Below are 10,936 nucleotides of genomic sequence, written 5' to 3'. Positions count from 1 at the left end.
AAAGTGCGTCATTAAAGAGTCTGACTAAAAAATTATCTCAAGCTATTTTGAGCTTTTTTATTTATTTTGAGATTTCTTTTATGTAGCGCAATATCCACTAAACGTGCTCAAAACGCGTTACAAGGGTTCCCTGGAAAAGAGCAACACTTAACATGTGGGACGTGACATGACGCATGTTAGGCGATATGACTTTTTTTTTTGGGACATAGACAACGCTGTAAACAGCCAGGTACTCATTTTACACCTGAGTACGCTGAGAGAATGTGAGTATAGAGTCTTTTGCAATGACTCAACTATGTGCCGAGCATAGCTTAAAACCCAGTACTTTCCGATCCGAAAGCGAGTGTCATACCACTAGACCACATAGCCGCATGAATACGTCCTTACGTGAAGCAGACCAAGATTATGTAAGGGTACTTATCTGTCATAAAGTACTATCATAAAAAGCATAACAATAAAAATCATATAAAGTCACAGACAACTCAAACAACAGTGATATACTTATATAATAAATGAAATGGAAAAAGTCTCGAAGCTGGAATAATCTACAGTCTAAATGGTGGTGTTGACATTCAATAAATGCTTTTTTGACTATGGTAATTGTGACGAGCGATTTTCTTTCACTGCGTGTTTCTTTATCATTCGTCAGCGTCTCGGTTCAAAACCACTTCAAACCTAGTGGACGAGACATATATATTTGCCAAGGCAGATTAACACCTCAAGTAAGATAATCAAAACATGGACAGCCTTTCTCCAATAAAGCTCCAAATCTTTCTAACGGAAATTCTGGTCGTTAGGTGGGAAACATTTCCATTGTATAACGGAACATTCACTTTCAGCTTAAGGCTTATTTACCTGTTCAAATTGTCTGCCCATTGTATTCATGCCACCTGCTAATTACCTTTTCCAAACAAGTCGCCATCGTGCATATGCCCTGAGGTCCTTGTCTCGTTCAAGAGTCGCTTAATTGCAATTACTGTTCTTGTCTCTCCGGCAATTCTCCGTTATTCTTTCTTACCAAAGCATCTGGATATCATTGGCTATCTAAAACAGGAAGATTCTTCGGATTGGCTATTCCCATAATTCAGACGCTCTTTTCCATTTCATAAAACCAAATTCATCTAGGAATCTTATCACACACACGCTAAGAAGCCCACGAGAAAAGAGCTATCTCTCCAATTTCAAACTTGTAAAAGTTTGTCTATCTCGGCTGGAGGTAAAATGAATTATTGGTTAACATTCAAAGTTGAACGAGATATTACTGTGAATTCAATTTAATCTATTATTAATATTATAGTTTGTGTATATATTTTAACTGTGCTATTCCATGGATGTTCGTAAGTTGGAATACCTGTACAAAACTATATCTATATGTATCTTATTCTATAGTTAACAGTTGTTTATGATCAATGTTATTATTTCATTTATATTCAATATGCATATTGCTTGAATGTCTGTACCCCACCGCCAATCGCCGGCCACACATCATAACCTCAATTATAATTAATAAAAATAAATAAAGAAATACCAGGGACACAACCCTGTTAAATTCTCATCATGTAAGATAGCTCGACTGTCAGTTGATGTTTAAACAATATACTAACTCCCATTATCATGAAGTTACTGCTTCTCCTTGCCTTTGTCGGCAAATAAAGGCTATTATGATGTGTCGCTCAAGGACGATTCGGTGGCGAAAGACAAACTCGATTGGCTCTAAGACCTTGTTGTTTTAACTCTTAAATTGAAGGTCCTTGTCCTGATCCTGATTCCTGGCCATTTTCCTGGTCCTTTTCCGTGTCGTTGGAGCACCCAGTTGTGCCGAATCCCTGCATCCCAGTCCTTGAACAGCGGTAAACCCCTGATGTCAGCCTAACTACAACACACTGTTGTGATGTCCAGAAAACTCTGCAAAGCAGGCGCCAACCCTGGAACTAGCTGATACATTTGCCTCAGTCAAGCAAGCCGACGGGATAAAGATAAGCCAAACGGGCTTATACCATTTTCAAATGTATTTTCCACAGACACATATGATTATATCAAAGTAACAAATAAATATATAATAGATTAGATCCACTCAATTAGAGCTATTCTTCCTGATATTAAATAAATACTTATTCTTTCTATCTTTTCCTGTAACAATCTAATTAAACTTTATGTATAGAATTGTTATTATTGCATTGGGCGTTACTATTGTCTTGACTCACTTGTTATTAATACAATTAGGTTATAAGGGACCCTAAGGCAATTCTTAATCACCCTAGATTAAACCTGAGCCGTTTGTGATATAGGTTGAGTGGTGCAGCTGGTAACGAGAGCCATAGCGCGCATACCAGTTCGAATCCAGACCATTGAGCTATCGGTTGGACTCGATCCACAAAAAAACACACAACCCGCCACAAAATGGTAGGCTCGTCCGGGATTATGAATCTTTAATATATAATAATATGTGAGTCATTAATCTAGATATAATATTTAAACACCCATTATTTACTTCTGCTACTATCTCAATTTAACAATAGCATTCTATTACATTGGGGGCTCGTAAATATATCTACCTTAAATCAAACCAATCAATAAATCATTTGATTAATTAATTACAAATATCATAGGGAAGAAATCTTATTTATTATTGAAAAGTCACTGTGGTTACATTTGAAATTGGAACATGCCCATTTTTCTATATTTTCACTAATCTATAATTAGTTTACTAACACTGATTTATGATTATGATTATGACAACCATGTTAATTTAATTATGCATAGTTAGGCAACGTAATTTTAAAGCAGTTTACAAAACATAAATTGTTATTTCATTGCCACTTTTTTTATGCCATTGTTGCCATAAATTCTGGACCTTCAGCCGGGAATACCCCCCCCCCCCCTTTCCGAGAATACCCCCCCCCCCCCCTTCAAAAATTAAGTTAAACAAATCTTAATTAAAAATTACAGTCACTCTAACTTCAAGTTAGGCCATCTTGCAAGTTGTTGTTTACACGTGTAACGGTAAATAGTATTATCTCTCTATTGACACGAGCACGCCAAATTTAGCCAAGGCAATAACTACTCTTTCTAAGTATTGTGTCACTGTGTGTGTCATATATTGAAATTTGGCTTAGCGAAACCTAGCACTTTTCAACAGTGTGTTGTGACTTACTTCACTGTTGTCTTCATTCATATTTAACCCTTACTGGCAAAGTTCTATTTGTTTACTTTCTGCTCTACTCCTCCTTCCACCTATCGCATCATTCTCATTCACCTTCTGCAGTTGTTCAATCTGTAATTAATCAGCCATGGCTACTGGCGTTACAATTAGACGCGAGTTTATCCAGTTAGGAAAAGAATTGGGCCTTTCTGGTGAACAGTTATCTGCCTATGTCAACGAAAACGCAGAAAGGGAGATTACTAGACTTGAAGAGGAAGAGAAGCGTGTTAGAAAACAGGAGGAGGAAAAGGAGAAGCGTGTTAGACAAGAAGCCGAGGAAACGCGGAAACATGAACAGGCTTTGAAAGACAAAGATCTGGAACTGGAGAGAGAGCGTGCTCAGGCAGAAATGCAGCGCACACGCCAAAAGGAAATTGAAATGTCTTTAACAAGAGACATGGCAGAAAACAGACTCTCTACCCATAGCCCCATTCCATCTAGTCAGAGCAATGGGAGCATTGATAAAGTAATGTCGTTCCCGGTAGAAACTTTCAACCCACACATTGAAGGGATTGATCAATGGTTAACGCGATTCCAGGAGTTAGCGATCTCATATGATCTTCCGGAGGACAAATGGGCACTCAAAGCGTCTCAGCATCTCAAGGGCAAAGCCTATGATGTTTACTCTCGCCTGACACAGGACAACAAAAATAACTTTCAGGAGCTAAAGTCATCCCTACTGAGACACTTTGATGTCAGCGCAGAATCATATCGTAGAAAATTCCGAACATTAAAGAAGGACAGACATGAAACATACCACCAGTTGGCAGATCACCTACAACTCAGCCTCCAACAATGGTTGAAACTATCTGGCAACCCAGACACCTATGAGGGATTAAACCAGCTTATCATGGTGGAACAGCTGAGAGATGCAATGCCCCTGGATGTCCGTCGTTTTGTCGATGAGCAAGGCGCTCATAAACTGGACGATATAGTAACATGTGCTGACCGGTTTGCGACAGCGCAAGAAAATCACCTCACCGAAAAGAGACAACACCAGATTCAGAAACCGCCCACCTCATATGAAGAAAGAACCAAATTTCCGTCACCGTATGAAAAGAAGAATAACAACACCCAATACCAAAGAAGTAACACAACACAACACAAACAACACCTATATTGCAAGAACTGTAATATGAAGGGACATGCAACAGAGGAATGCCGTCGCGATAACAAGCGTAACGGTCATCAGAAAGGGAAACCGGTCAGTGCCAACGTAGGACGCACTTCTGACGATCACCCTCTAAAAACAAAAGAACCGTCGGATCACCCTCCAGTCGTTGACACAGTCAAAGTGAATGGGAAGGATGTGACTGTTCTCTACGACACGGGATTAGATTTTCACGCGGTCGTAGCACGCGACCTGGTTCGGCCAGACCAGTTCACGGACAAAATTATCAAGATTCAGTGCGCTACTAAAGACACCCCACCTCTGTCACTTCCGATAGCCAATATCGAAATTTCCTCTCCCTACGTAGTAGGAACAATACCTGCTGGAGTCTTAGACGCCCCTACTCACCCTCTCATCCTTGGATGCAAATATGTATTTCTTGGAACGCCGAAGCACCAGTTCACGCTTGTCCCATGCAGACAAGGGCACAGGTTCAACATGATTTACCAACTCTATTACCAAATCCAGGACCAAAAGAAATTAAAAAGGCTCAAGCCGAGGATACTACGCTAGCGCGCTGCTTCGCCAAAGTGACGGAAAAAGGCGATATACCGAGAAAAAAAGGGTTTGTAATCCAAAGTGGACTACTATATCGAGTTGCCTGTCAAGACCGCCTTCAGCTTGTCGTGCCAGCCACTCATCGTCGACAGATTATGGAAATGGGACACAATATTCCGTTTAGTGGACACATGGGAACAGCAGCCACATCAGATCGCATCTCAACTCACTATTATTGGCCGGCATCACTGAAGACATTAAGCGTTTCGTCAAATCCTGTCCCATCTGCCAGCGGAAATCTGCTCGGACCTACACAGTCCCAGTGACCTTAGGCGAGATGCCAATTGTAGGCACTCCTTTTGAACGCGTTGCCGCTGATATAGTCGGACCATTCCCTTTAACAAAAAAGAGAAACATGTACATACTGACCCTCGTGGACACATGCACTATGTGGGCCGAGGCGACACCGCTACCGCGCATAGACTCAAAGACAGTGGCCGACGCTTTTATAGGCATATTTTCACGACTCGGATTCCCAAAACAAATACTGACGGATAATGGGTCTCAGTTCTGTGGCAAACTTATGGAAGATGTCTATCGCCTACTCCACACTGAGCACCTGACCACCTCTGTCTATCATCCGCAGAGCAACGGACAAGTGGAACGGTTTAATGGAACACTAATTTCAATGTTAAAAAAGTTAGTGAAAGACAGGCCGGAAACATGGGATACCTTCGTCGCCCCAGCCCTCTATGCTTACCGAGAGGTTCCACATACCTCTACGGGCTTTCCTCCAGCAACCCTACTCTTCGGACGACCCATTGCAGGACCCCTTGAGGCGCTAAAAAAGCTTTGGACAGAAGATGACGTGGATGAAACGGTCAAAAATGCCTCCCAGTACGTTAATGACCTGAAAGACAGACTAACCACAAGCTGGTCAATCGCCGCTTCCACCCTCAGAGAGGCACGGAAAAAGCAGGCGAAATATTATAATAAAAAAGCAAGGGACCGCGAACTACAGGAAGGAGATAAAGCTCTGCTCTTACTTCCAAGCGGAACCCACAAGCTGCAGATCCAATGGCAAGGCCCTTATACCATCATTAAGAAGAAGTCAAGGACAAATTATGTCGTAAATGTGGATGGAAAGGAAAAAACATACCACATTAACTTACTCAAAAAATTTGTCGACAGACCTCCCTCCTCTCATCTCATGGTCATGATGGTGGCAGAGGAAATTCCCGCCACGGAGCACTTGGCACCAGACCTACCGTTGGTCGGACAGGAGACACACACAGATGTCGCCATCAACCAAGAGCTGTCGGAGACGCAACGACACGAGTTGCAAGACATTTTAATTCAACACTCACCCACTCTGACAGACAAACCAGGACGGACCAACATCGTAAATTTTGACATGACCTTAATTGACCACAAGCCTATACGATGTAAGCCCTACCCAGTCCCTATAGCAAAGGAGACAGTAATCGAGGAAGAAATTCAGGCCATGTTAAAAGCTGGCATAATATCGAAATCCGATTCGCCATACAGCGCTCCTCTAGTACTGGTTCGCAAGCCTAGTGGAGAACACCGTGTCGCGTGGACTTCCGGAAGCTCAACGCCGTCACTCAATTTCAACCTCAGCCCTTACCAAACACGGCACGAATGTTTTCTCGCCTTAGCAAAGCCAAATATTTTTCTAAGGTGGATTTATCCCGTGGGTTCCATCAGATAGCAATTCCGGAACATCTGAGGCCATACCTTGCTTTCAGTACACACCAAGGCCACTACACTACAATGTTATGCCATTTGGACTACATAACGCGCCAAGTATATTTTCAAAAATGATGATTGAGTTGTTGCAACCGCTTGTCAAACGTCACAACATAGTTCATTTCATGGACGATCTACTCATAGCCTCAGAGGACTGGCCACAACATTTGGAAACTCTCAATGCTCTCTTGGAACGCCTAAAGGAGACCGGGCTCACAGCACGCCCGACAAAATGTAAGTTGGGTATCGCAACTTAGAATTTTTAGGACACGAGCTGCAACAGGGAACAGTTACGCCCGAATTGAAAAATGTGGAAAAACTTAGAAATGCACCACAACCAACCACAAAAAAAGACGTGAGGTCATTCCTTGGACTTTGTGGCTTTTATCAGTCCTACATAAAAAATTTCAACTCTCTTGCCGCGCCTCTATCGGATCTGACCCATAAATCACGGCCCGATAAATTACAATGGACCCCACAATGCGAAAACGCTTTCAACGCTCTTAAAAGGATCCTGACGTCACGACCCGTACTGCGCTTACCTGACCCCAACAAACCTTTCATTCTGAGGACAGACGCAAGTAAAATTGGAATAGGCGCATCGTTACTTCAACCTGACCTCGATGACCCTACAGTCCTACACCCTGTTGCTTACGCAAGTAGAAAATTATCGCCTGCGGAACAAAGATACTCAACAGTGGAGCAGGAATGTCTTGCCCTGGTATGGGCCATACAAAAATACCAAATATACCTTTATGGACGTCACTTCACTGTTCAATGCGACAATCAGCCACTTCTATTTCTGGCCACAGCTCAACAATTAAACGCTAAACTCATGCGTTGGTCGCTAATACTACAGCAATTTTCGTTCCATGTGGAATTCATCAAAGGCACTGATAACCATGGAGCCGACTTCTTAAGTCGCCATCCGGTATCCGATGACGCCACAACAGCATAACCGTACTTCCAGTACTATCTTATTGTCCACGTTTCTCAGATGATTTTAACTAGACTTAATTTTAATCTCACAAGGAGATTTTTCAAGAGGGGGAGAATGTGACGAGCGATTTTCTTTCACTGCGTGTTTCTTTATCATTCGTCAGCGTCTCGGTTCAAAACCACTTCAAACCTAGTGGACGAGACATATATATTTGCCAAGGCAGATTAACACCTCAAGTAAGATAATCAAAACATGGACAGCCTTTCTCCAATAAAGCTCCAAATCTTTCTAACGGAAATTCTGGTCGTTAGGTGGGAAACATTTCCATTGTATAACGGAACATTCACTTTCAGCTTAAGGCTTATTTACCTGTTCAAATTGTCTGCCCATTGTATTCATGCCACCTGCTAATTACCTTTTCCAAACAAGTCGCCATCGTGCATATGCCCTGAGGTCCTTGTCTCGTTCAAGAGTCGCTTAATTGCAATTACTGTTCTTGTCTCTCCGGCAATTCTCCGTTATTCTTTCTTACCAAAGCATCTGGATATCATTGGCTATCTAAAACAGGAAGATTCTTCGGATTGGCTATTCCATAATTCAGACGCTCTTTTCCATTTCATAAAACCAAATTCATCTAGGAATCTTATCACACACACGCTAAGAAGCCCACGAGAAAAGAGCTATCTCTCCAATTTCAAACTTGTAAAAGTTTGTCTATCTCGGCTGGAGGTAAAATGAATTATTGGTTAACATTCAAAGTTGAACGAGATATTACTGTGAATTCAATTTAATCTATTATTAATATTATAGTTTGTGTATATATTTTAACTGTGCTATTCCATGGATGTTCGTAGTTGGAATACCTGTACAAAACTATATCTATATGTATCTTATTCTATAGTTAACAGTTGTTTATGATCAATGTTATTATTTCATTTATATTCAATATGCATATTGCTTGAATGTCTGTACCCCACCGCCAATCGCCGGCCACACATCATAACCTCAATTATAATTAATAAAAATAAATAAAGAAATACAGGGACACAACCCTGTTAAATTCTCATCATGTAAGATAGCTCGACTGTCAGTTGATGTTTAAACAATATACTAACTCCCATTATCATGAAGTTACTGCTTCTCCTTGCCTTTGTCGGCAAATAAAGGCTATTATGATGTGTCGCTCAAGGACGATTCGGTGGCGAAAGACAAACTCGATTGGCTCTAAGACCTTGTTGTTTTAACTCTTAAATTGAAGGTCCTTGTCCTGATCCTGATTCCTGGCCATTTTCCTGGTCCTTTTCCGTGTCGTTGGAGCACCCAGTTGTGCCGAATCCCTGCATCCCAGTCCTTGAACAGCGGTAAACCCCTGATGTCAGCCTAACTACAACACACTGTTGTGATGTCCAGAAAACTCTGCAAAGCAGGCGCCAACCTGGAACTAGCTGATACATTTGCCTCAGTCAAGCAAGCCGACGGGATAAAGATAAGCCAAACGGGCTTATACCATTTTCAAATGTATTTTCCACAGACACATATGATTATATCAAAGTAACAAATAAAATATATAATAGATTAGATCCACTCAATTAGAGCTATTCTTCCTGATATTAAATAAATACTTATTCTTTCTATCTTTTCCTGTAACAATCTAATTAAACTTTATGTATAGAATTGTTATTATTGCATTGGGCGTTACTATTGTCTTGACTCACTTGTTATTAATACAATTAGGTTATAAGGGACCCTAAGGCAATTCTTAATCACCCCTAGATTAAACCTGACCTTTGTGATATAGGTTGAGTGGTGCAGCTGGTAACGAGAGCCATAGCGCGCATACCAGTTCGAATCCAGACCATTGAGCTATCGGTTGACTCGACCCCCCAAAAAAAAAAAAAAAACCCCACAGTAATGTCGGGTTTTTATCTTTAAAATAAAGTAAAAAATTTTTACAAAAATTTTAAATTTCTAAAAAACATTACTATAAATACTACTATTCAAAATACAAAAAACCCAAAAATTTTTTACATAATTAATACAACACTAAAATCTAAAAAAAATACTAAAACAATACACAAAAACTACTATATTTAACTTTACCCCTACATATAAAACTATATACTACTATACAAATATACTTTTAAAACTTTTTAAACTCTAAAAAAACTATATAAAAAATTTTATAAAAAATACTAAACTACTAATAAAATTTTTCTATATTATATACAAATAAAACATCAAAAACAACAACTAAAAAAAAATTTTTTAAAAAATTTCTATATAACAAAAACCTAAAATTTTTTATAAAAATACTAATTATAAAATATAATACTTCTTAAAATATTTACTATAATATAAAACTTATAAAAAACAAAAAAAATTAAAATTTTAAAAAAAAAAAAAAACCCAAAAAAAAACTCAAAACAATATACAAAAACCCCTTTTTTAAAAAACCAAATTTTAAAAAAACTTTTAATTTTAACTCAAAAATTAACAAATAAAAAACCACTCCACCTAAAAAACCTCAAAACAAAAAAATTTTTAAAAAAAAAACTTTGAAAAAATACAAACCCCCAAAAAAAAATTTTTAAAAAAAAAAAAAAAATTCAAAACAAAACTTTTTTCTAAATCAATATCTAAACTCCTTTAAAAAAAAAAATTTTTTAAAAATACTATAATAATATTTTCTTATAAAAATTAAAAACATTTTAACTAAAATAAACTCTTATAATTATACTTAAACTTAAAAACTACACTACTACTACTACTTATAATTATAATTATTTTTTAAAAATAACCCCAAATTAAATTATTTACTCTACTAATTATACAATTAAAAAAAATACTATACTATTTCTCTATATATCTAATACTACAAATTCTATATATCCCCATATAACCCAAAAACCCTTTTAAACAAAAATATTAATTACAATATATTATTTTACAAAATTTTCTCTCTATATATATTTATATACTATACTAACTATTCTTTTAAAATCTAATCATATAAATTAAAAAGTTAATAATTATATACTATCTATACTATACTTTTTTTTCTATATATAACTATATACTATATAAACAAAACATTTTTCTCTATTATACTACAAAAAAAACTTAATCTACTGTATTAAACCCCAAAAAAAAACTACAAAAAAAAAAACACTTTAATTAAAAAAATTCTCAACAATACTACACTCTAAACTACTTTTAAAATATACAATAAAACCCAAAAAATTTTATACTAAAAAAAAAAAAACTTAAAAATTTTTCCCAAAAAAAAAAAAAACCCCAAAAAAAAACAAAACATACTATACTATAAATTACTTAATACTCTATAAAAACAATACTA

At 37.8% G+C, this 10,936-nt stretch overlaps 1 protein-coding gene and 1 long non-coding RNA gene across 2 annotated transcripts; both read left to right on the top strand.

Moving 5' to 3' along the window:
* The first annotated feature begins 535 nt into the window (after positions 1 to 535).
* Positions 536 to 2,169, top strand: LOC144961809 (uncharacterized). Its single transcript, XR_013643285.1, has 2 exons — positions 536 to 1,216; positions 1,748 to 2,169. It is a non-coding gene; the product is annotated as an uncharacterized LOC144961809 (long non-coding RNA).
* An 865-nt stretch (positions 2,170 to 3,034) lies between these two features.
* LOC144961810 (uncharacterized) lies at positions 3,035 to 4,886 on the top strand. The gene has a single exon (XM_078894882.1). The coding sequence runs from the start codon at positions 3,291 to 3,293 to the stop codon at positions 4,884 to 4,886; it is 1,596 nt and encodes a 531-aa protein (XP_078751008.1). The 5' UTR covers positions 3,035 to 3,290.
* The last annotated feature ends 6,050 nt before the right edge of the window (positions 4,887 to 10,936 follow it).

The sequence above is a fragment of the Berghia stephanieae genome, unplaced genomic scaffold (genome assembly GCF_034508935.2).
Source record: "Berghia stephanieae isolate SIO BIC M18660-M18661 unplaced genomic scaffold, UCSD_Bste_1.3 scaffold421, whole genome shotgun sequence".
In the NCBI taxonomy this organism is placed as follows: domain Eukaryota; kingdom Metazoa; phylum Mollusca; class Gastropoda; order Nudibranchia; family Aeolidiidae; genus Berghia; species Berghia stephanieae.
Note: the sequence above shows the minus strand (reverse complement) of the source record. Positions and strands in the feature narration are given on the sequence as shown.